General features: G+C 39.5%; 1 protein-coding gene across 1 annotated transcript; it reads right to left on the reverse strand.

The window, feature by feature from the left end:
* Window positions 1-1,105: 1,105 nt before the first annotated feature.
* DCTN6 (dynactin subunit 6) lies at window positions 1,106-25,861 on the reverse strand. The gene is made up of 7 exons (XM_025418016.3): window positions 25,741-25,861; window positions 17,623-17,687; window positions 8,960-9,065; window positions 7,026-7,114; window positions 5,933-5,980; window positions 3,892-4,034; window positions 1,106-1,586 (listed from the first exon to the last, which is right to left on the reverse strand). Exons 1-7 carry the CDS (start codon window positions 25,761-25,763, stop codon window positions 1,488-1,490), a joined length of 573 nt encoding a protein of 190 aa, XP_025273801.1. The 5' UTR covers window positions 25,764-25,861; the 3' UTR covers window positions 1,106-1,487.
* Between the last annotated feature and the right edge of the window lie 797 nt (window positions 25,862-26,658).

The raw sequence follows: 26,658 nt of genomic DNA on the forward strand, positions 1-26,658 counted from the left end.
GTGTACCTAGGAAACATTGGGGCTCACCTCACCACATGCTGACTTAATTAGTTTAAAATCTCTGGAGGTATCTTATTACCATGTCCTTGGAGGTGCCTCACTGTTGTCTTCACACATTACTTGTATAGTTTGGAACACAGGACATTAATCAGCATATCAGAGCTTGTCCAGAGATAATATTTTGGAATTGGCAAAGCCTCTGCAAGGCAGTTTTGTAATTTCTGATCTTTTATCTAGAAAATTTCCATGATCAACAAAATTCTAAGTTGAGATCACCAGGGGCAGAATAATAAACAAATAGCGGTTATCAAAATAGGGCATTTATGTGATACTAGCCCTTTTTCAACCCACTATATGTAGCAGTACAGTTTTCTAACTTGAGTCATGAGTGTACTTACCAAAACTGAATCATTCAACTTTGGAACAAAGGCTAGTTTGTACCTGTCAGTTTTATAACTTCAAAAATTATTTTTACCATCTAATTAAATATTTAATTTCAAGAGAAAATATTTTAGAATTTAATGTCTTAGTATTAATCAATAGCTGATTTAGTTGAAAAGTATATTCTATCAAATGTATATGCACTTGAATTATTAAAACTTAGAATTACAATAAAATCCTCAATATGTTGCTATTATATAATTAGATACATTATAACATCATTAGTAATGTGCCAAAATAATTTCAGAAATTTATAAATATATCAAAATCTCTTTTAGTTTCATTGTCCTCAGAAACCCAGGACCATTCAATGGTTATTTACGTGTCATTTTCATCAGCGATCATTCTTACTGATTTTGTATGCTACTGAATACATCTTTCCCTAATTATTTGTTTTACTAAAATGAAAATGATTTTTTTTCTTGGAAACAAAATGAAGTTAATTCAACAGCTGCTGCTACTTCACCTGAAATTTTTTTTTTTTTCTCCCCCCCCTTCACCTGAAATTTTAAATAGCTCCAAAGCCACAAAAGGAAAAGGTAAATACATTAGCACGTGCTAGAGCACGTGCTAGAATCTTTAACCTAGCTAGTATGCAATAAAAATTAAAAAATCTACTTTGGGAAAGTTAACACAAGTGGAAAAATTGATTAAAGTATGTTCATTAAGGGTCCTGTCATTAGCACTTTTATTTAGTACAATATATGCTAGAATATAAATACATAACAATATGCCCTTTCTTATCACGGAGTCTTTTATACAACTAAAATTCATTTTATATGACAACATTTTATATGACAAAAGAAAAATAAATCAAACCTGGAAATTCTCAGAAAAGGAGCAAGGATATAGGAAAATAATGCATTTTATATAAATTATAGAGGACAGTTACAAAGAAAATCCATTACCTTCCTCTCTGACTCAATTTTACAAAATAAAATCAACACATATTATTCTGTGAATTGCTAAGAGTACGTGAACAACTGTGGCCCTTTCAAAAGACAGTAGTCAAAGACAAACTGTTATCTTGATGTCATATATTGTTCTTAGTTCTTAACTGGAGTTGAGCTTCCTTTCATAGTCTTCTTTAGGTGGTGGTAGTTTGGCAAGATTTTCATCAGGAAATCCAGCTGTAGTGTCTGGGGCTAAAATGATAAGATAATTAAGGACTGATAAGCAGAAAGCAAAGTTAAGAGTACCAGGCAGAAATAATTACCACCAGGCCAGGGAAGTATACGTGATTTTCACTGGCTTATTTTCACTTAAGTGTTTAGGTTTTTAAAATTTTTTTTTTTAATTTACAATGAATATATATTCAGTTTGGTAATAAGAAAAAGTCAAATGATTTTACATATAAAAATAGACATGATTCAGTTTTCAACCCTGCTTCTGAAGACTTTATCATGGCCTCCAAAAAGTTAAACGTTTCTAATCACAATACCTGGAGCACAGCACAGTGAATGTAGTACAGTTCTAATCAGAATACACGGAGTACACTGCTTTCCACAGGACCTACACAGCACATAGCTATATTCCTCACCTGCTCTTCACCCTTCATGTATAAGCTCTGCCCAAACTTCCCTCGTGAAGCTCAGGAGGGGTACTTGTGACAAGCAAGGAGTTTTGGCCCTTCGTATCATGATTCAATAAGCCTGGGGAATCCTTCATTTAAAAAGGACCTCTATGTGATCACTGTGATCAGTAAAATGTGGAAAACAGTATGTACTAAACTTCAGATATTCTTACTCACTTAATTCTAATCTCCTTTAACCCAATTCATTTCATTTCTCCCTCTTCAATCATTTTTGCTGTTATGCAGAAAGAAAGAAAAGAAAAGCTGGATTTGTCCTTATTGCCTTTTTAGTCTATAGAAGTAATACTCATTTATAATTGTAATAAAAGCCAAACATCAGAGAAACAATAATCCAAAGAAAACTGGAGTTTTAATTTCTGATAAAATATGGCTAAGAATGAACTGCAAAGTGATCAATGGCTTGAAAAATATTTTCTTTTGGGAGAGGGGAGAGAAACTGGGTAACTAAAACACTATACTAAAAAAAAAAAAAAAAAAAAAAAAAAAACACTATACTGTGTGCCAAGCAATGAGGCTCAAAACCTTAATCAGTATGTCTTCTGTCCAAAGAAAGCCTCAATTGCCCTATCTTATTTACCTCCTTCATAAAACTCTAAATACATATTCTTCATTATTGTTGGTTCTTAGGAGGAGAAGATAATTTCTCATAAGACAGGAAAATATCCAAGCATATTTGCATATTCACAAACTGTGTTTATTTTCAAGTCATCTATGTTGGTAAACTAATAGATGAATCCAAGTTGACTTTCCAATATAAATTTGGCACAGTCATTCCTTACCCTGGAAGGGTAATTGATATTTTAAGACTGAATCAACATTTTATAAAGTTTGGTGACACAGCTTCAGTAAAAACATGTAAGACCAGGAATAACATCTCTGGATTTTCTTTTCTTACCATCAACTTGTCATTGTCACCTTTGTTTACATTTTTGATAATAACTGAAAGACTGAATAATTTCATTGCAAATAAATTCTAGCGTTAGTAATGTTTCTGTAATGTTTTACTTTAATCATTTACTTTTCCTTTTTTAAAGATTTTATTTATTTATTCACAAGAGAGACAGAGAGAGAGACACACAGACACAGGGAGAAACAGGCTCCATGCAGATAGCCCGTCACGGGACTCGATCCCAGGTCTCCAGGATCACACCCTAGGCTGAAAGTAGCACTCAACAGCTGAGCCACCTGGGCTGCCCAATCATTTACTTTTTAAAAAGCAGACTTGCGGCCCCAATAGAAAAATAATGTGATATTTTGGAGAAAATCTATAGCCCTAGAAAGAACTTTTTTTTAAACTACAATTAATATACAATGTTTTATTGGTTTCAATTAGAACATACTGACTCAACAATTTGATAAGTTACTCAGTGCTCACCATGATAAATGTAGTTGCCATCAGCAACCATACAACATTATTACAATATTACTGACTACCTACCCTGTGCTGTACTCTTCATTTCTGATTTATTTATTTGTTTTTTGATTTATTTATTTTTAATAACTGGAAGCTTGTACCTCTTAATCCTCTTTATCTATTTCACCCATCCCCCACCACCTCTTCTGTGGCAACCACCAGTTTGTTCTCTGTATTAAAACCTTTGTTTCTTAAAAAAAAATTTTTTTTATTTATTTGAGAGAAAGAGAGCAGAGCAAGAGAGAGAGCATAGGGGAGTGGCAGAGGGAGAGGAAGAAGCAGGCTCCTCACTGAGCAGGGAGCCCAACGTGGAGCTCGATCCCAGCACCCTGGGATCATGACCTGAGCCAAAGGCAGACGCTTAAGTGATTGAGCCACCTAGGTGCCCCAGAAAGAACTTTTTTAAAAGACAGGTTCTAAAAAAAAAGACACGTTCTAATACCTGTGGTCGCTCAGTCTGTACCCGACGAAGGCAGTCTGCACCGTAAATCACTGTATTCTCAGGGATGACCTCAAACGTATTCAGGCTGCAGCAAGCCCCAATGATGCAACCACTGGTCAGTATTACATTTCTGCCCACATATGCTGCAGAAAAAAAAGAAAGAACTGAAAGTTAAGACAAATGATTAGAATGTTAACTTTTTTCCTAAAATGATCTGAGTATAAAAATGCAAACTAGTCTTAAAAAAATTAAAGGAGGGCAGCCTGGGTGGCTCAGTGGTTTAGCACCGCCCTCAGCCCAGGGTGTGATCCTGGAGACCCGGGATCGAGTCCCACGTTGGGCTCCCTGTATGGAGCTTGCTTCTCCCTCTGCCTGTGTCTCTGCCTCTCTCTCTCTCTCTGTGTCTCTCATGAATAAATAAGTAAAATCTTTAAAAAGAATTAAAGGAAATATTTCAGTTCAGTGTAAAGCATAGAGGTAGACGCCAGACTAGTGTTAGATGAATTAAAAACAGAGCTTTGCTGACTGGCTGTGTCACCTTGGGCAAGTCACTGTAAATTCTCTGAGTGAGTTTATCTGTAGGACGGAAAGACCAATCTACTTACAGTTTGTTGTAAGGAATAAATGAGGTAAGTGCTAAGTACAGGTTTGACACATAGTAAGTATATAATTAGAAAATAACAGTAATAATTGGTAATCCAAATTAAAATAAAAACCATTAAATAAATTAACAAGAAACATTTTAGGGGTGCATGGATAGCTCAGTCAGTTAAGCATCTGCCTTCAGCTCAGGTCATAATCCCAGGGTCCTGGAATCCGGTCTTATATTGGGCTCCCTGCTCAGCAGGGAGGCTACTTCTCCCTCTCCCACTCCCCTGGCTTGTGCTCTTTCTCTCTGTCCAATACACAAAATCTTTAAAAAAACCAACAAACCAACCATTGTCTTTCAAGTCAATCAGGACCATCAAAGATAAGTCATTATTCTAAAGATGTCTAATCGTTCAGGTTTTCTGGACTGTAGTGCGACGGACACACTCTTGGAGCTGCTTTCTAGTAGTGGAGGTGACTTTATATGACCTCCAGCCTAGCTCCATTTATGATAAGTAGCTTCCATTTGTTCCTGACTGGCTATGGTAAAGTAGTCCTGATATTAAAGAAAACCAACTTCAGGACACCTGGGTGGCTCAGCGGTTGAGCATCTGTCTTTGGCTCAGGGCATGATCCCGGGGTTCTGGGATCAAGTCCTGAATCGGGCTCCCTACAAGGAGCCTGCTTCTCCCTCTGCCTATGTCTCTGCCTCTCTCTCTGTCTCTCATGAATACATAAATAAAATCTTTAAAATAAATAAATAAAGCAAACTGCTACAAAAAAAAAAAGATTTTCTTTAATTCTGTAATTATATTAATCAATTATCACCTTAACATTTTAATTTAATTCAATTCTGATTTAAATGTACACAGCTGAATGTTTTTTAAGAAAGGAAGGAGGGAGGGGAAAGAGAGAATCTTAAGCAGGCTCCACGCTGGACATGGGGCTCAGTTTCACAACCCTGAGATCATGACCTGAACCCAAATCAAGAGTTGGACACTTAACCAACTAAGCTACCCAGTCAGATCCACTGCTGAATTTTTAATTCAATGTATTAAATACATTATTAAGTTCCTTATAGCAAAGAATTAGTCTCATAACTATTTTAGTCCACTTTCAACCATACTTTCCTTCTACTTTGCCATAGTTTGTCCTTAGGTTATTTTCTAGGACACAATAAAGAGAAAGGAGGTAATCACATTCTTTTTTCTTAATATTTTATTTATTTATTTGAGAGAGAACGAGAGAGAGCAAGACAATGAGAGAGAGCATGAGTGGGGATGGGGGGTTGGGGAGGCAAAGGGAGAAGCAGACTCCCCACTGAGCAGGGAGCCCCATCCAGGGCTTGATCCCAGGACTCTGGATCATGCTGAAGGCAGACACTTAACCAACTAAGCCACCCAGGCACCCCATGGTAATCACTTTTCACAATACAATTCCAACTATAGCTTACCTTTTGATTCAATAACATTATTATCTCCCATTTTCATGGCTTGGGAATCTGTAAGCCAGAGTTAAGTAAACACTGTAAATATGTTCATCTTATTTTTTCCCTCTACTAATTCACTATATCCTTACCAGGCACTGGGGCAGAGGACAAAGGCATGGAAAGGGCCATGCAGACCCAGTCTGGCCAGAACTTTTTGCTCAGGGTAGCCTGAAAGTAAAGTTTTAATTGTTAAATACAAGTATCTCTAAGTATATATAAATGCCTTCTATGTTTTTTAAAGAAATGAGCATCTTTTACCCCAATTCTATGAGTAACATATTTTTACTCATAGACTGTTTTAAGAAAATTAAAATTATCACCAAATCACTTAAAGATAACACTGTTAACAGTGTGATATATCTTTATATTATACATATAATTCCCATTATATAACTGGGAATCAAACTGTATAAATTTCTACAGCTCACTTTATTTGGTTTAATTAAATCCACAAGCAAGCATTATCCCATAGCATTAAAATCTTCAAAAACGTAATTTAAAATGACTGCTTTATGGCCCTAATAGTCCATTCTGTGTACTTACAGCTTAATTTATTTCAATATTTTGTTATTGTTAAACATTTAGATTTTTTTCCATCGAGTTTTCCTATAATAAAATAATGTCTAGTGACACCATGAGAAGATTTTTCTATCTTTTTAAAGCAAAAGAACTGGTAGCACTCTGGGGGGGAACAAACAAACAATGGAATATTTCCATCCCCATCGACCAATTTCTTTGCATCAGGCAACTCAGACAACACACTGTTAACCTAAGCTATACAGGAATCAAATGGACAGAGCTGAGGTTCTTTAACCAGGATAGAAGCCAGGATTCCTGTTTCTATATCTACTGCCACTCAATCATTGCTATCTGTCAATAAGTTGTAGCAACAGGAGCAAGATGCTACCTAAAGATACGTATGTGTGTACATGCACGAATGCATACTTATAATCTATCTGATATACTGATAGATAAAATATGACAATTTCTATGGAATGGATTTGGATACTAAAGACAGCTGTGAAGAAGAGGTTACTTAAGTTATTGTAAAGGATACAACAGCCAACTTCAAACACATTATTGGTGCCAATGATCATAGGTTTTGGTTCTGGATCCTCAGCATCAGGGGTGATATTATCAGGGTGACTATAAAAAGAAGAGACAAATCATTGAAGTCAATAATGCAATAAACACTTCTCTTGTTTTAGAATTTGGGTTCATTCTTTCAGTTTACCTCCATCAAGCTTAAAATGTGTAACTACATAAGTAATTTCTTAGTCCAAGTGAATTGTTTATCCTTTATGCTGAAGAATTGATTTTGAGTTGAAAAAGAACTACTGAAATGTAAAGAAGCCATAGGCAGATACCTAAAGAATCAAAGACGAACTTTCCTTTGCTTGTTTTTAAAGCTCAAAGTCCAGAGGGCCTTTTCCAGGACAAGGTAAACATGTTGCCGGCTATCATTTTTAGTTTCTTAAATTGTAATCAAAATCATGCGCAGCTTGAAAAATTTCCATTCTTAATAATCATTTGAGATTGTGAAAAGCAAACAGATATTCACATAAAATAATTATTTTATGCTGTTAGGTAGTTTGAAATACTTGGAACATAAAATGTTTGCGGTCTAAGAGGAAGCCATTTTTTAAATGGAGCTTTATCTCTGACAGTTGAGTTACTACAGAATATGGCTGTTGTCAACTGACTTACACTAAAGGTGCCAAAATGAATTTTAAAAAGAAACTGCTTAATATAGTAAGAAACTCCCAAATTCTAAGTAAGCATTAAGACAAATCAATCTCTTTATCACAGTTAAATATTTTCCCAAGGTCTTTCTTACAAATTCCATACATTGTTGCTATAAATTAGGTATAAGCTTGAATTTCCTGCCAAAATTTTATCTAGAAAGCTTTACAAATGCTTAAGAAAACTTCACAGGTATTAGAGTCTCGTTCACTAAAATCATGTACATGTTTAACATTTTATTATTTTTTTAATCTTTAAAGTTAAAAATTGCCTCTAGAACCCCCAAATTTTCAAACAGAACTCTGGGTGTTACCCCCACAAGGCATATGAAAAAGTACATCAGAGTTAATTAAGTCCATGTGTCTGGGTATAAGAAATAACATTTCAGCCAGAACTGAGAAATCCAATCAAGACACTCTCTTCAGGGTGGTCAGCACAGTACTTGGTCGCTGGAGTCAGGAAACGTTTGCTTCAGGCACAGAAGAGGTAGTGACATGTAAGGGGGAGGTTATCAGACCAAGAGGGGGAGACTCTAGTCAGCTACCAATGAGTTCTCTCACCTCAGACAAATCTCTTCACCACCCATTTGGCCTCTGGTTTCCTCATTTACGAATTACCTGTGTTGAAAAGATCCTTAATGTTTCTCTAGTTTTGCACCCTGATGTTTATAGCAGCAATGGCCACGATAGCCAAACTGTGGAAGGAGCCTCGGTGTCCAACGAAAGATGAATGGATGAAGAAGATGTGGTTTATGTACACAATGGAATATTACTCAGCTATTAGAAATGACAAATACCCACCATTTGCTTCAACGTGGATGGAACTGGAGGGTATTATGCTGAGTGAAGTAAGTCAGTCGGAGAAGGACAAACATTATATGTTCTCATTCATTTGGGGAATATAAATAATAGTGAAAGGGAATATAAGGGAAGGGAGAAGAAATGTGTGGGAAATATCAGAAAGGGAGACAGAACGTAAAGACTGCTAACTCTGGGAAACGAACTAGGGGTGGTAGAAGGGGAGGAGGGCGGGGGGTGGGAGTGAATGGGTGACGGGCACTGGGGGTTATTCTGTATGTTAGTAAATTGAACACCAATAAAAAATAAATTTAAAAAAAATGTTTCTCTAGTTTTAATATAGTAGACTTGCCAGATGTCTGCTGTAAACATTCCTATAGATAGCTGAAATTAATTAAAAAAAAAAAATCTGTGGTACTTTGTTCAGAGTGTCTGTAAGGGTCTTACTCACGCATTTATGATAAGTGCCTGTTCTTCTATGAGGTTACCCTCACCGATCACTATCGGCCCGGCTTCTGCAATAATTCGTGCTTTAGGGTGTATTACCGTCCTAGGTCCTGTTAAAAAGATGATGAAACGAAATTACCGGGAGGCTATGTTTCCAATGCTTCCAATTGGAGGGGAGAAGGTGACAGGGGGCGGAGGGGGCGGGGGGATGCCGAAGCTATTGGGAGGAACATTTCCTAAAGTATGTGCCAGGCACCACACCAGGCACTTTGCAAACGTTATCTCTTCAGCTATTATCAATAGTAGTTGGTGCCAAATCTCAAGCCAAGGTGAGTGGAGACAGCACAGGCCTTGGAGCCAACAGCCCTGGCTTACTGGCTATTTGGAAGCCTTTGCTATCTCGGCAGTGAAATGGGGGTGTGAGGATACCAGTCTCCCTGAGTCGTTATAAGGATTAGATGAGATAATGTTCGTGGACAGGGTATTTTGCCACATTTTTGGCAATAAAAATCAGTTCCTTTCCTTGTTTTGCTTTTCCTATAAAAGTGAGGCTCTCTGCTTACAACGCTGGTGCTTTCTCATGCTAGTGGGCCACGGAGCACTGTCTTACGCTGCTGCACTAGAATTAGACTTTTTATTAAGTGGCTGAGAGGAAACACAGGTGGAAGGGGGGGACAGGAAACATGGAAACCTTACCTTTGTTACTTTGTCACCATCCCTACAGCAAGCCCCACCCCTGGAAGGAGGCAGAGCTTCTGCTGTGTCTGGTGGAAGACATGATTTTAACCAGGTAAAGGTTGGAAAAGGTTACAAGGAGGCAGTGCAAGGAGTCAAATGTGATTACTGGAGTCCTAAGACTCTGAAATAGGCTAGCTGAGGCAACATGTTCTTCCTCAAATTGAAGGGGGCAGGAAGGGGTCTTAGTCTCAGCACATCCACTTCGAGATCACAGCAGAGGAGAGGCACTGACTGCTTTAACAGGGATAGGATTCTGGAGTGCTAACACATTCCCTCCCCTGGTTCTTCATTTCCTAAGGGCCCAGTGCTTACGTGATAATGAAACCACTTGTGAGAAAATATACCCTCACTTTCACCACTCCCTGAAGCCCCAGCCCCAACCACCCCAAGGCCAAGGCTATTTTTATTGGTAAACAAGCAGACATGAGGTAACTGACTGAAAGGAAGAGAGCAGTGTGGACAGAAGGTAGAGAGGCAGTCAGGAAGATGACACTGTCCATGTAACCCAATATTCGACTGTGTAAATTAATTTATCAAATAATCATTATCTGCTTTTGGCAGGCAAGATGCAGGGCTATATACATTACAGGAAAGCAAAATGGAATACCTGTTACTTTTGCTCTTTTGAGCTTGCATATCTTTTGTTTTTTTTATTTGAAAACTGGAAATATTTAACCTACTCACACAGATGTATTAAAATAAATAAGGAGGTGTTCTGGGGCCTAGAGAATTGTTAAGGAACCTCTGTGCAGCTTTGTTTTTCCCCTAACAATGAAGAGCTGAGGACTGATAAGGAGGGTGGGGCCCAAGACAGGATGCACAGTCAAAGGACCGCACAGTCTGATAAGAAATAACATGAGAGTGGCTTTGTTATTTCTGTCACCTCTGGCTCCCCAAATCCTCAGCTGCGAAAGTAAAATTTCTCTGGCAGCTTCTCCTATTCAGGATGGAAGATGGGATCTCCCGGATCTCTGGGAAGGTTCTCAGGTGGCCCATGATTGGGAATAGGTGTGCCTTTTCTTCTTTGTTAAAAAATACATTTATAAAAGTAATATGTGCCCATTATAAAAATTCAAACAAAGCAAAAAGCGGAAGGGCCTTTCTTTTTGCTAATCCTATTCCCTAGAGGTAACTATTCTTAAAAAGTTTGGGGTATATTATTCCAGGCTTAAGTTCTACTGTATACTTAAGACCTGTAAAAAAAAAAAAAAAAAAAGGGACACCTGGGTGGCTCAGCGGTTGGGCATCAGCCCAGGGCGTGATCCTGGAGACCCGGAATCGAGTCCCACGTCAGGCTCCCTGCATGGAGCCTGCTTCTCTCTGTGCCTGTGTCTCTGCCTCTCTCTCTCTCTGTTTCTCATGAATAAATGAATAAAATATTAAAAAAAAAAAAGACCTGTAAACATCACTATACATAAAATACATTTCATCATAAAGTTAAAAAATAAAATAATTTGAAGGTGGAAAATATGAACTATAAGCACATAGTTTTTTTTAAAAAATCAAGGAATAGGGGATCCCTGGGTGGTGCAGCGGTTTAGCGCCTGCCTTTGGCCCAGGGCGGGATCCTGGAGACCCGGGATCGAATCCCACATCGGGCTCGCGGTGCATGGAGCCTGCTTCTCCCTCTGCCTGTGTCTCTGCCTCTCTCTCTCTCTCTGTGTGTGACTATCATAAATAAATAAAAAATTAAAAAAAAAAATCTGGTCAGTTTCAGGACCCAATGTAGCTACATTAAAAAAAAAAAAAATCAAGGAATAGTACTTAGTATTTTGCAATTTACTTTTATTCACCTGAAAAGTCATGGTCATTTTTCCATATAAGTACATTTAGCTAGCTGTTCTTTTCAATGGCTGAACAGGACTTCATATCATATCAACACACCATAATTTACTCAGCCAAGCCCTTAATGATGGGCATTTAGATGTTACCATGTTTGGGGGAGAGGTGCTAAATAATATTGAAACAAACACTGGATTCCTTTGAAATGAGAAATTTTTTTACAGGTCTTCCAGCTGTGTGAACCAATTTAAACCCACAGTTTGCACAATACCAGATTTGCATTTTACTTTAAAATGTTCTATGATAAAAGACACAAATCATTCAATGTTAGGTTCTTTATAATTAAAGCCCCTGCCAGCACCCCACCCCTTATCTAGAAAGTCCAGACTCTGGCCTCTACCACTTAAAAGCTATATGCTTAATCTCTCAAATACTTGTTTTTTCACCTACAAAAAAGATTTGATTTAGAACAACCTACTTCATTGTGCTGAAGTAAGGATTATACAAAATAATGTCTGAAAGGGAGATCACAGGGTCTGGCCCATAGTTGTTACAAATGGGAGGTTTGTCACTATCTGACATCAGAAGCTATTTGTATAACTATCATAATAAGCAAAACAACTCCTTCTGGTCTGAGAAACAGAAAAAAAGAGTATACTTTACTCCTCTACTCAGGTTTCTAGGGTGGTAACTCCTTTCAACCAGCAGGGGGAAATGTACATATGACTGTAAAATAGTAAAATAAATTAATAGAGATGCCTGGGTGGCTCAGCAGTTAAGCATCTGCCTTTGGCTCAGGGCATGATCCCAGAGTCCCTGCATGCAGCCTGCTTCTCCCTCTGCCTGTATCTCTGCCTCTCTCATGAATAAATAAATTAAATCTTAAAAAAAAAAAGGAAATTAATAAAAGTATTTTCCATACTCGTATTAAAATCTTAGACGAGGAAGAGATTAGTATGCTGTGATAGAAAGCAGATCCTTTGCCACTGCTAGATAAGAAGCTAGAGGCACTAGATATTCTGCTGGTCCTCAAACTGTAGCTTTTGACAAGCAGACTTGCAAGAAGCTACCTGAGAATGGACTAGTATTGACAAGGTCATCACTAAATTTCTTTAAAAGTTCATCTGAAGGAAAAAAAAAAAAAAGTTCCTCTGAAGGGATGCCCGGGTGGCTCAGCGGTTGAGCATCTGCCTTCTGGTCAGGGCGTGATCCTGGAGTCCCCAGATCAAGTCCGACATTAGGCTCCCTCCGCCTGTGTGTGACTCTGCCTGTGTCTTTCATGAATAAATAAATAGGACAGTCCGGCTGGTCAGCGGAATAGCTCCACCTTCGTCCCAGGGCCTGATCCTAGAGACCTGGGATATCAAGTCCCATGTCAGGCTCCCTGAATGGAACCTGCTGCTCCCTCTGCCTGTGTCTCTGCCGTGCGCTCTCTCTCTCGCTCTCTGTCTCTTATTAATAAATAAATAAAATCTTTAAGTAAATAAAGTTTCTATGAAGTTCCTTTAAGTAAATAAATAAATAAAAGTTTCTATGAAGTTCCTTTAAAAATAATTGATATTTTCATTTTTCCCTTTCAGAAATGATATAATAAATGTGAATTATACAAACACAAATTTAAAAAAATTAACCCAAACCCCACGTCTTATACAATTTTTAAACATAATGTCTGAGCTATTTTAACCAGGCACTGCACTTTAGTACTGTTATTATCATTTTTATCGTTATTCAGTTAGCTAGAGAATGACTGGAAAACTGGTTATAAATCTGAGGGCCCTGAGTTACAAAGCAAGATCACCAGCTTACAGGAGACCTGTTCTTAGGACACCACCGCCACCTGGTGGCAGCACTGCCAAACTACAAGTCCCAGTGTTTCGGGGCTGAAGTAATTTAAAAGGTGAGTATCAACTTTGAATTGTGAAGGAACGACAAAAATCATGGGTGATGATAAACTGAACAGTCCCATAAACCTCTTGTAGGTCTTGGGGCAGAGACGAGAGGAGTCAGTATACATGTATTTCAGCATGTGACCGCTAAGATTTTGGTTTGGAGAGCTTGTTAAGGGGATGTGCTGATGCAGGTGTGTGGTCCGCACAGTGGGCTTCACCTCTGCATGGTTTTGTGCAGGAGGCTGGCACCAGAGAGCCCAGGAATTCAAGTGCTATTCCAAGTCCTGGGCAGCAGCAGCAGCAGCAGCAGCAGCAGCAGACTATAGTGTGGGCACAGATTGTTCCACACTCTTCTACATGCAAGAAGCACTTTTACCTAGAATGGGTCTGATTTCAAACCAAGTTTAAGGGTCTTGAGGTTAAAATGCTTTAAAAATAAAAATCTGTCACCATGGAAAGATTTTTTTTTAAAGGTTGTTGTGAATTTCTTTGGAGCTATCGCTGGCAGGGTAGTTTGTATATTTTCTTACCAAATGTGCTGAAACCCTATTTGGCTTATCTCCTTGTTTGGATAAATGTGTCTAGAGTTGGAGTTGCCTTACCGGCTGATGGATTATTTTTTTAAATGGTTGGCTGGGCTTGATGTAACATAGCCAAAAAGGCATTCCTTGCATCAAATTTCCCTTCCCCTCATTTGGTAAAGGACATTTTTCCTGTCTATCTTTGCCACAGAAAGCAATCTTTGTGCACATTTTCCTATGTCAATAAATAGTTCAAAAAGACACAAGCTTTTTCTCTTGAAAATTAAAACAATTCTTTTGACCTGTAAACTGAAGTACCTGTAAGAACTGCTTTACATGTGATGAATTTCAAGTCAAAGCCACTGTTCTGCCTTATTGAAAAAGATTTCCATGGTAAACGGAAGCTTTTGATCTGCATTAAAAACTCTGATGGGGCAGCCAGGGTGGCTCAGCGGTTTAGCGCATGCCTTCAGCCCAGGGCCTGATCCTGGAGACCCAGGATCGAGTCCCACATCAGGCTACCTGCATGGAGCCTGCTTCTCCCTCTGCCTGTGTCTCTGCCTCTGTCTCTCAAGAATAAATAAAATCTTTAAAAAATTTTTTGAAATTAAAAGCTCTGATGGACAGAAAGAATAAGTGGGACGAAGGGCATCCATTTCAAAGTTTTACCACTGTGTGGGGTTTGGCCTTCCTAGTACAATGGCCTAAGGAAGCCCTGTCCTAAGACCAGGAGGCTATCACCCCATAATAGGACTACAGAATAACTTTCTGAAATGTTTCAAAGCACAATTTAAGGAAATAATGCATGGCCCAAGAAGCAAGGCAGCCTAATTAAAAGCAGGCTTGATACTATGAAACCTTGTTTATTCCACACTGTAATTAACAAGAGAGCTGTTATTTTTCCCAAGGTCGGTTTCCTAGCAGCCTCTAATGAAAGGGGTCAGGCTCCAGCAGAGCCTCAAGTCATAGGGTTTCTGCTTAAGGACAATACTTCAAAGCTTCAGACTCTTCTCTTTGATAAACCAAATACCTGATTTTCAAGGGGAATACAAGATCAGGTTTAAAGTTCTATTACACCACTGAAACATAGAGAAGGAAAAAATTACTTTCCTTCTGAATATTTCAGAATGGAATAATTTGTTAAGAGTATAACCAACGAGGGGATGGAAAATTATGCATAACATCCTGAAAAATCCATCAATTCAACTACAGTTAAGTTTACTGCTACGTGACCCAGTTAAAAAATTATGACTTCTTATGCTATAATCTTTCATTGAAAAAATCTATGTTGAACTGTCATTTTACATTTTAACCATAGAATTGTGTACTATCAGCGAGGGGAAAAACCTATATGGAAAGTTCTATTTAAACACTGTTTCCTTATAAAAGCTCAACATTTAGGGAAGGTCAGTTGATAATCAGGATAAAGAAAGGAGAGGAGCACAAAGTAGTGGAAGGCAGCAGGAAAACAATAAAGTGAGTGCTGACTCCTGATACCCTCATGCCCCAATCCTATGCAGTGGCCAGCGGCCCACCTTTCTTTTTCATGATAAAGCCTTTACTGCTATTCTATAAAAGCTTCTACAAATAACAGGAGTTTTTTTTTCCAAATCTGAAATACACATACACACAAACATGTATATACACCTTTGTGTACATTTATGCTAGCAGAGAGATCTATACTCCCTATGTATCTATTATATAGTAGGTAGAATACAGTTTAAAACAGGGAAGAAGGGATCCCTGGGTGGCGTAGCGGTTTAGCGCTGCCTTTGGCCCAGGGCGCGATCCTGGAGACCTGGGATTGGGTCCCATGTCGGGCTCCCGGTGCATGGAGCCTGCTTCTCCCTCTGCCTGTGTCTCTGCCTCTCTCTCTCTCTCTCTCTCTCTCTCTGTGACTTACATAAAAACAAAAACAAAAACAAAACAAAACAGGGAAGAAGTACAAATGAAAGGGAAAATCTGTGTAATTAGCTATACTATTTTAGTCTTACTTTCCTTCTAGTTATAGAATACCTTTGAGTTAATGAGAGGGTTATTCCTTCAATCATGATGAAACCATAAAAATATTAGATTAAGAATAATGTAGAACAGCACTCTGATAAACATGTGGCCATCATGATTTCTTCTCATAAAAAGTTTGCAAGTGGTTTAGGAACTAATAGAGAGCACAGACTGAACAGAAATTGAGTCATCTTCTACACTTTGAAATTCTGTCTAAAATTAAGTATAAATCCAACCTGGCAAATTCGTAATAATGTTCCATAAGACAGGTACAATTTTCACTTGTTTTCTAAGACATGATGCCTAACTGGCTAAAGGCTTGGACTTAATAAAATTCACAATTTTTTTTCCTATTAAAGATACTGTTAGTATAATGGAACAGGACATATTTTCTCTCTGAAAGTGTACTTAATTCACCAAAAGCTCTACCCTGGTAACATGCAGCTGCTAGTAAGGATAGACTCACATTAGTAAAGCTACAAGGGCACAATATGCAATGAAAACATACATAAAAGAAAGAACAAGTGGCTAAAATGTAAGTTTGGGAAAACTGAATCATGTCCATATAAGCAAGGTGCCACAGGTTCAATGGTTCATTTGATTTCAATGTTGGATCTCACCTGTAACTAGGCTACACTCTGTTAAGATTTAACAGTGCAATTAGCTGGTGTTAGGATTTGGTCAATGACTTTCGTAAATATTCTCTCATTGAAACCTTCAAAAACCCCTTCAGAACCCTACTGGCTGGGGGCAGCAATGCGCCCAGTTCAGACTATGACCTCCCAGCCTTCCCTGAAGCTAGATGTGCCTAAGTCCAAGGCGTCAGACATACAAAGAGAGACTGTGTGGAGCTTTCAGGAAGACTATTTAAAGGAAGCTGACTCAACAGGGAGGTACACCCTTTTGTCTCCACTCTTCCCCTTTCTTATCCAAGATCACTCTTGGCACTTTAGCTATCGCATCCTGGCCTACAAGGCTGGAGCTCCTGGACAATCAACTGACCAGCCCTGAATTGCCTACCTCGATCCTTATTTATATAAGAAAATAAACTTTTGCATGTTTAAGCCAATACTATATGCAGCTGCACCTAATTCTAATACATACAATTACACACAGATGGGGAAAATGAAAGTTGGTGAGGTTAAGTAGTACAGCTGAGGCAAATCAGCAAGTAAAGAGCAAGGATGCTAATCCAGGTCTGTCAGCCTCCATGGTCCACATTCCTAGTAACTAACAAGTAGTATATGAACTCCATGAAGGCAGTACCTTTGTCTGCTGTGTCCACTGCTATGTTCCTAGTGTTAGCACAGTGCCTGTCACATAGTAGGTACACAATTGATGTTTCTCAAGTAAATGAATGGCTTTATTGTCTCATTAGCTTATCAGGAGTTTATTTTTTATTTTTATTTTTTTCAGATAGGAGTTTAAATATAGAGTGCATCAGGGTGCCTGGCTGGCTCAGTTGGTGGAGCATGTGACTCTCGATCTCAGGGTTTTGAGTTTGAGCCCCACATTGGGTGTAGTAGATTGCTTAAAAATAAAATCTTAGAAATGTATCCATCACACTTAATTCTTTGAGAAATATTAAACACAGGAGAAATACATTATTTTGTCAATAAAATTAGGACACTAGTGAAACAGACAAATATGTAATACCTAACAATTGTAAAGCATCACAATAAATTAAATTACATCAATTTTTGAGAAACAACACTAATAAACTATTTTCTTACCTATGGTTACATCACCTCGAATTTCACTTTCTACACACACAACTGCTCCAGGAGCAATCTTCACACTGTAGAAAGAAAAAGATAACTTTACCACAGGTTAAGTCTTTAAAACATTGTTATAGAAGCTATCTTGACACTACAATAAGAAAAAAGGTTTAAAAATGGGTTAAAAAAAAAAAACCTAAGAGAGGGACACCTGGGTGGCTCAGTGGTTGAGTGTCTGCCTTTAGCTCAGGGCATGGTCCTGGGGTCCTGGGATGGAGTCACACATAGGGCTCCCCATGGGGAGCCTGCTTCTCCCTCTGCTTATATCTTTGCCTCTCTGTTTCTCACAAGTTAAAAAAAAAAAAAAAACAAACCTAAGAGAATAGGGTATTTAATATACTATAAAATTCTCAGGAGGCATACTATCCATCAGGCTAAAATCAATAATGATACCTTTTAAAAATGCTTGAAGGAGTGCCTAGGTAGCTTAGTTTAAGTGACCGACTCTTAATATATGCTCAGGTCATGATCTCGGGGTCATGGGATTAAGCCCCTAGTCAGCCTCTGTGCTCAGCAGGGAGTTGGCTTGAAATTCTGTCTCTCCCTCTGCCCTTGCCCTCTCCCATGTATACTCTTTCTAAAATAAATAAATAAATCTTTTCAAAAATAATAAAATAAAAATAAAATGCTTGAGAAAAGAGGATTTGGATTCTTTTAACATCAGTATTGTTTCCGAATAGGAAAAAGCTCAGTACAATCTAACAATCCATCAGTAAGGGACTGGTTAATAACCTATGGCACACCACAGTCTAATACACAGTCATAAAAAAGAAAGAATAATCCTTCATGTAAAGTAATACACATTCATAAAAAAGAAAGAATAACCTTTTATGTAAAGATTTGGAATGATTTCCAAGCTATATTAAGTCAAAAAAAGTCAAAGCCAGAAAATAGTTTTATAATACACCGTTATTTTTGTAAAAAGGAAGAAAAAGAATGTACATTCAAAATATTTAACAATCAGCAAGGTTATATTAATACAGAAATCAACATAGAAATTCATAATTTATAAAGATTTCTACTTATTCTCTATGTATTATAAAACTGCTTATCAACGGATATAAATTGGGAGTGCAAACTGTCCCCAAATTACTTACTTCCAAATAATGTATTGATGCTTTTTGACATTGTGACATCCTGTTTGACACAGCTGAATCTAGCTAAATGCTGCCTCAGCTGAGCCATGAGCTGACATGAAGAACTGTGCCAAACAAATTCCCCATTAAATTGATAATCATTTGGTAAGTTCTTCTCATTAAGTATTTTTCTTAGTAGTAATGATATTATTCATGGTGTTAAATATGCACCCAGCTCTATAAAATAACAGCAATATAATTTTAGATATTTTGACTTTTAATACTATTTGGATTTTTCAAAATATTGATTTCTAGTTATTCACCACAAATATACAGAAATACAGTAAGTCTGGGGGCACCTGAATGGCTCAGTTGGTTAAGCATGGGACTCTTGATTTCATTTTTTTTTTTAATATTTTTTTTTTTTTAATTTTTATTTATTTATGATAGTCATACAGAGAGAGAGAGAGAGGCAGAGACACAGGCAGAGGGAGAAGCAGGCTCCATGCACCGGGAGCCCGATGTGGGATTCGATCCTGGGTCTCCAGGATCGCACCCGGGGCCAAAGGCAGGCGCTAAACCGCTGCGCCACCCAGGGATCCCGGGACTCTTGATTTCAGCTCAGGTCTTGATCTCAGGGCTGTGAGTTCAAGTCCCACACTGGGCTCCATGCTTAGAGCCTACTTAGAAAAAAAAATGAAAGAAAAATGTTATACAATAATTTTTGTATACTGACTTTGTTTCCTAAAGCCTTGTTTTAGTTCAGTTCAAGAAGATTCTCTGGGATTTCTAACATAAACTATTTTGTTATCTGTGAATAGGGGCAGTTTTATTTCTTCTTTTCCAATCTGTATGCATATTATTTCTATTTCTTGCCTTACTGCCCTGGCTAAGACTCCCAGTATGATGTTTAACATACTTAACCTGTTCTAGCTCCATAAGATCAACAAAACTTATCAAACTATCTAAGCCATAAATGCATTTTAAATAAAATATTAAAATCTGGTATGTAGAACAGTTGAAACTTTCCTGACCAAAATGTTAACGCTTTGGTTTATAAATTTTCTGAAAACTTGCCTTATTTTAGCATATGTTTTTCAACCAGTAAGAACCAGAAATATACAGTGTAATGGTTCACTCATACTAATATTATTTTTTAAGTTCTACAAATATTCATGTATGAAAAATACTAATTTTTAACTTATAGTAAATAGTATAAAAATGTTAATAGTACGTTCTATTTGTTTTTCACGTCTTTTTTGGACATTTCTTTGATAAAAATAATTGTTATTGCCAGGTTTTTTTTCCCCCCTAAATTTTTATTGTAGACAGGTTCATGTTTTTAAATTTGTCTTCCTAAATGAATGCAAATTTTCATTATATGTAACATGAACTTTAGTAAATAGGTAAATTGGACATGCTATTTTGGTAAATAGGACATGCTTGCCATTCTTACAAAGTATTTAAGCACTAGATATTTGTATTTGCTTGACTATTTCCAAACTCTCCCTGGAGGAATACATAAGGTACTAGTAATATTCATTATTCAATATTCATAGAGAGGAGCTGTATAGCAGGGACATAATGATAGGGAGAAAACTTTTTTCATTACCTGCCCATTTTTTAACTGTTTGCATTCTGAATCTCACAAATGCACTGCCTATTCAATATATAAATAAATAAAGAAGACAAAAAAGAGTGTGATAACATTTTCTTAACACCAAGGGCCAAGGAGGTCCTGGATGCATTTCCATAATCAAGGTGAAATTTTATTCCTATCTCTTTAAAAAAATCTACCTCAAATCAGACTCCCTATATGCCCTCTCCTACTTTATTTATTTTACCTAAAAATACTCTCTTGCAACTCTTAAGTATCATTCAGTGAATTTTAGACTTCTTAGTTCCCCATTAAGACCAGTTTTTTTTAAAAGATTTATTTAATTATTTGGGGTGGGGGCACGAGTGGGAGGGGTGGAGGGAGAGAGAGAATCTCAAAAGCAGATTCTGCATTTGAGTCCTTGACCCTGATGCAGGGCTTGATCTCACAACCCTGGGAGCACAACCTGAGCCAAAATAAAGAGCTGGATGCTTAACCCACTGCAACACACAGGTCCCCCAAGACTAGTTTTTTTGTTCTAAATTTAAAACATTGTTCCCATGGCTTCAGCAACAATCCTTTTTAATAAAGGATAAAATCATTATTCACTAGTATCACTTCTCATTACTTCCAGTCTTTAAATAAATATCTATCATAAATATAACTCTATTATGCCATATTCACAATGGGATTAGTTATAGTATTTCTAGACTACTGTCTACAACTGTTCTGTGTCATTTTATATCCAGGATGCTTGATACTCTACTAGCAGAAACAGGACACATGTCAATGTAAGTAAGAAATAAAAGATTATGTTATGAAATAAATATGAATACTTGGGATATTCAATATAACCATATTTAGATCCATTTTTTACATTAGTTTGTTCAGGGTAATGAAGTGTTTTTGGTTTTCTATTTATGCTGGCTATCAAATGATGATGTACCTATAATTTAAGTGAGACACCTGGGACACTTTTGTTGACGGTATCAGGGCATTTATTGGAGAATACTGTACCAATATGAACCAGGAATCATCAACACAATCACAAGGTTTGACCTAGAAATCTATTTCTGGGGTTCCAGCATCAAAAATTCAATAGGAAGAAAATATATGCACAAACTGGCAATGTTTTTAGAATAATGAAACCGTAAAAGGGGAAGGCTAATAAAATAAAATGTAATCATCAATTTACTGGAATACTATATAATTCCTTAACTATAAAAAAAAAGATAAAACTATCTTTTTATCGAATAAGTTTGCTCCTCTCTGAGGCACTGCACTCAAGAAATCAGGCCCAGAGATAGGTAATGATGAAAGGCAGAGCAAGAGTAAGCCCACCAGCTTCCCTTCCCCTGTTTGCCTTGCTGACCCTCATACAGAATTTTAGGCAACAAGGGGAATAGATGGGGATTCTTTTCCAGAGAAACTATCAGACAACATTTCTTCAATGAAAAGTTCAACTTCCTGCCTGACTTCACCCTAAAGCATATCAGAAGTAAGCCTAATGCACATACCTGGAGCTTCCAGTTGCTTAGTTCTCATTCTTAATAATGGACAGACAGCCAAAGATTATCAGATATACCAGGAAAGCCTCCAAGTAAAAAAGGAAAAAAGCAAGAAGAGGAAAGAAATAGTCTGAGGAAACACAGACAATTCAGATAGTAAAAGAAAACTTAAAAAAAAAAAAAAAAACCACCTTATAATTCAGAGAAATAAGAGATACTGCTGCATAAAACCAGATAGAAGTCTATGAAAAAGGAAGTCTAAGAAAGAGCTTCTAGAGATTAAAAACATGACCAAAATTTGAAATCGTAGGAGTGAGGTTAAAAAAAGAGCTCTTTCAGAAAATAGAACAAAGTGAAAAAAAAAAAAAAAAGAAAAAAGTGTACAGAAAAAAATGAGAAAATTAGAGAAGCAATATATGAGGCATAAAATCCAAATAAAATAATTTTTTTAAAATTTTTATTCATTTATGATAGTCACAGAGAGAGAAAGAGAGGCAGAGACACAGGCAGAGGGAGAAGCAGGCTCCACGCACCGGGAGCCCGACGTGGGAATCGATCCTGGGTCTCCAGGATCGCGCCCTAGGCCAAAGGCAGGGGCCAAACCGCTGCACCACCCAGGGATCCCAATAAATTTTAAGGGGTGCCTGGGTGGCACAGTCAGTTGAGCATCCAACTCTTGGTTTTAGCTCAGGTGATGCTCTCATGGGATAGGATAGGGCCCCACATTGTGTTGCACTGGACTCCTTGCTCATCAAGGAATCTACTTCTCTCTCTCTCCCTCTGCTCCTTCCCCTGCTCTTGCTTTTTCGCTCAAAAAAATAATTTTTTTTAAATCTCAAAAGGAGAAAAGAATTTGCAGAAAAAACTGTTAAAGAACAATACAAGAAAATTTCCCACCAATAAAGGATATTAAATCTCAACTCTAAAAGGATGTGAATGCAAAGGACCCACGCCAAATAACACCATCTTGAAATTTCTGAATGCTATGGAAAAGATCCTTACAGTTTTTAGAACAAAAGAACAAAAACAAGAAATAAAAAAAATCTCACAGAGGAGTTAAAATAATCAGAACAGCATAGCGTCCTGAATACCAATACTGGAGGCTAGAAGACCAGAAAACAATCCCTATAGAATTCTAAGCGAAAACTATGTTCAAACTAGAGCTATCTATCCAGCCAGAAATATAGCTCTCAGAGTCAGGGTACAAACTCTTTAATATGTCTCTCCATCATTCACATTCTAGAATCCCCCTAAATACTCCCTTATAGAAGTGCAAAGTAACACCGAATTTATTATTCTTAAATCACATCAATTTGGGGCACCTGGGTGGCTCAGTGGTTGGGTGTCTGCCTTTGGCTCAGGTCATGATCCCTGATCCCGGGGTCCTGGGAAGAGTCCTGAGTCAGGTTCCCCACAGGGAGTCTGCTTCTCCCTCTGCCTCTGTGTCTCTCGTGAATAAATAAATAAAATCATTAAAAAAAAAAAAAAGAAAATCACACTATTGTAGCTACTAATAGGGAAAACTGAAAAAAGGAGACATACACAATTTTTTCTTCTACAAATTTCAGTGAACAAACCTTCCTACAAAGTATTTTTAAAGTTCTAAGTAAAAAGATGGCTTTTTACCCAGCCGGGTGGCTCAGCCAGTTAAGCAGCTGGGCTCCCAGCTCAACAGGGAGTCTGCTTCTCCTTGCCCCTCCCCCTGCTCATTTTCTCTCTCAAATAAGTAAATAAAATCTTTTTAAAAAAGTATATATACATGGGGGATCCCTGGATGGCTCAGCGGTTTAGCGCCTGCCTTTGGCCCAGGGCGCGATCCTGCAGTCCCGGGATCAAGTCCCACGTCAGGCTCATGGAGCCTGCTTCTCCCTCCTCCTGTGTCTCTGCCTCTCTCTCTATCATAAATAAATAAACCTTTAAAAAAAAAAGTATATATACATATATCAAACAAAAACTAGTAATCTGAGTCTTTCTTGAAGAAATATTTATGGCATTAGACACAGCTACACCTGTTTCCATCATTTTGACATACACTGACTTTCTACAAGGTAGACAAATTAATGAAATTCTAGAAATGATGAATCTGAGTTATGTGTTCCACTCTGAAGTCACAGAAAAAAATATATATATAATCTTTCTACCAACTACATGAAAAACTTGAGAAAAGCAGAACATAGTCCAACCGTTTCATCTTACAGATGAGGCAACTGAAGCCCAGAGACTAGAAATTTCCTGAAGCAGTTCATCCCTGGGGCATCATTATCTTAACACCAAACAAGTCTTTTTCTGCTAGCTGAACGTTTCCTGGAAACATCCTGAGGTGTTGGGTAGTTTTCCTGTGAGAGCTGAATAAGGCTGTCCTTGAATACATCACCATCTGTAAATGCTAGTCCTCTGATGCTTTTCATTTAGAGTGAGTTTGTGTGTCAAAGCAATTTTATTAGGCCCTGGTCAGAGAAATTAGACTTTATAAAATACCTCTTGTCTTAGACCTTATTTCCAGGTTTCCATTTCCATAGTCTCCCTCTATGATTTTTTTTAAAAGATTTTATTTATTCATGAGAGAGAGGCAGAGGCAGAGGGGAGAAGCAGGGTCCCGCGGAGAGCCTGGTGCAGGACTCGACCCCGGGACCCCGGGATCACGCCCTGAGCCAAAGGCAGACGCTCAACCGCTGAGCCACCCAGGCGTCCCCCCCTCCGTGATTATTTATGAAAAGAGCATTAGGGAACATTTAACTTGTCCTGGACAGACGAGGGGAGCAATCCCAGATGTCCCCCTGTCCAGTGTCATGCCTCAGGGAGATGACCTCTGGCAGCGTTTGTGTCCTCATCAACACACTTCTCCCTGAAGCAGAAAATAATTCACCACGAGACCAACCAAAACGAGGTCCAAACATCCCCGTGCGGACTCCATGCACCCCAGGGTGGTGAGGCTGGGGGCTGCACTGGGAGGAAAAGGCCATGAGACGAACAAGACAACAATATCCTCTCCATTACTATACACGACTTCTTTTTCTAAAAACATTTTATTTATTCATGAGAGACACAGAAAGAGGCCGAGACACAGGCAGAGGGAGAAGCAGGCTCCCTGCAGGGAGCCGGATGGGGGACTCGATCCCGGGACCCCAGGATCCCGCCCCGGGCCGAAGGCAGGGGCTCAACCTGCACACGATTTTCATAGGAGATCTGGTCCTCTCTCGCTTGTGAAAAAAGATTACGGTTGCCTGCCTCCGTAGAGGAAAGCCCTCAATTTTAATTCCTTACGATAGAACCAAGAGCTGGGCGGTTTTCCAAGTTCAAAGAAGAGCCCGCAGAGGGTGCTCAACGCGGCCGCCTTCCGAAAGCGCGAGCGTCGGCATTTCTCTCCAACCCGGTTCCTTCCCACCACCGGTCCCCGGCGGCGTAGACGGCTGGGGGGGCCGCCGCCAATCCTCAGGGGCCACAAAGGCGCTAACCCAGGGCGAGCGGGCCGCGGGGGGCGGGAGGGGCCTGGGGCGTGGCCAGCACTTCCCGGGCGGGGGGCAGCGGGCGGGACGGCCGGACCGCGCAGGGGTCACAGGGGCTGGGGGCGCGGGGGCCTCTGTGTCCCGGGGCAGTGGGCGGCCACACTGGAGACCCCGGAGACCCGGGAGACCCTTTCCGCGCAGGCGCGCTGCGGCGGGATCGAAGGCCAAAAGCCGTCCGGCCCCAATGCCGCATCCGCTCCCCATCCTCCCTGATGGCCACCTCGTCGTCTCCTCCCTCGGCGGCCGCCAGGTCTGGGCTGTGAGGAACCATCCAGGCCGAGCACCCCGGATGAGACAATCCCTACCACGGGCGACCAGGAGCAGATTTTCGACTCCTAGGGAGCAGAGAAATAGGCTGTTTGGCTTTTCTCAAACAGCGGACTCACCTCTTTTGAGCCTTCTCCGCCATGGTTTGGACCCGGTCTCCAGTTGGAGCGGAGATCGACACAACCGCCTGGCTCCAGCGATGATCTCTACAAGCGATTGGAGCGCCTGGCGGGGCCGGGGGCGGGGCCTGCGGGGCGGGGCCGGGGGCGGGGCCTGCGGGGCGGGGCCTGCGGGGCGGGGCCGGGGGCGGGGCCCTGCTGCGGGGAGGAGAGACCGCCGGTGCCGGCCTCCCCGCGTCCCCGTCCTGGGATTTTTTATTTTTTTAAATTTGTTTATGAGAGAGAGCGAGCAGCACAGACACAGGCAGAGGGAGAAGCAGGCTCCATGCAGGGAGCCCGACGCGGGACTCGATCCCGGGTCCCCAGGATCACCCCCGGGCTGCCCTAGACAGGGATTGAAACAGGCACAGCCCGGGCCGGCACACATCAGGACGACCCCATTATACCCCACCGTCCTTTTTCTGTCTGTTTTCCGATCTCTGCTCTTAGGATTCCTGCCAGGCTCTTGCACCCTTTTCGGTGGGGCGTGAGCTCGCCTCTTCCTGGGTGAGCTCAGCATTCCCGTAAGCGAAGTACCTTCCTCCCTGCCGGCTTTCTCGGGTTAATAATATCTCTAGTTCCGCCCTCCTTGCCGAGCTTCATACCTGGTTACTCCATTGCCTGCTTGGCCTCTCCACTTGGATGCCTCAAAGTTGTATCAAACCTAAAAGGGATCGAGCTGAGCTTTTGATTTACGCCCTCAATTGGTGCTTGATCTCCGCCTGGGTAGAGGGATCCGCCGCCGTTCGCGTAGCTGCTCAAGCTGCAAACTCAGTAGGCATCCGAGGCTTTCCTCACCCCCCTGTATGTAATTCACCGCAAGGATCTGCCACTTCTCTTTTTTTTTTTTTTAAGATGTTTTTTTTTATTGGATGTTAT

The sequence above is a fragment of the Canis lupus genome, chromosome 16 (assembly GCF_003254725.2).
Source record: "Canis lupus dingo isolate Sandy chromosome 16, ASM325472v2, whole genome shotgun sequence".
Taxonomy (NCBI): Eukaryota; Metazoa; Chordata; class Mammalia; order Carnivora; family Canidae; genus Canis; species Canis lupus.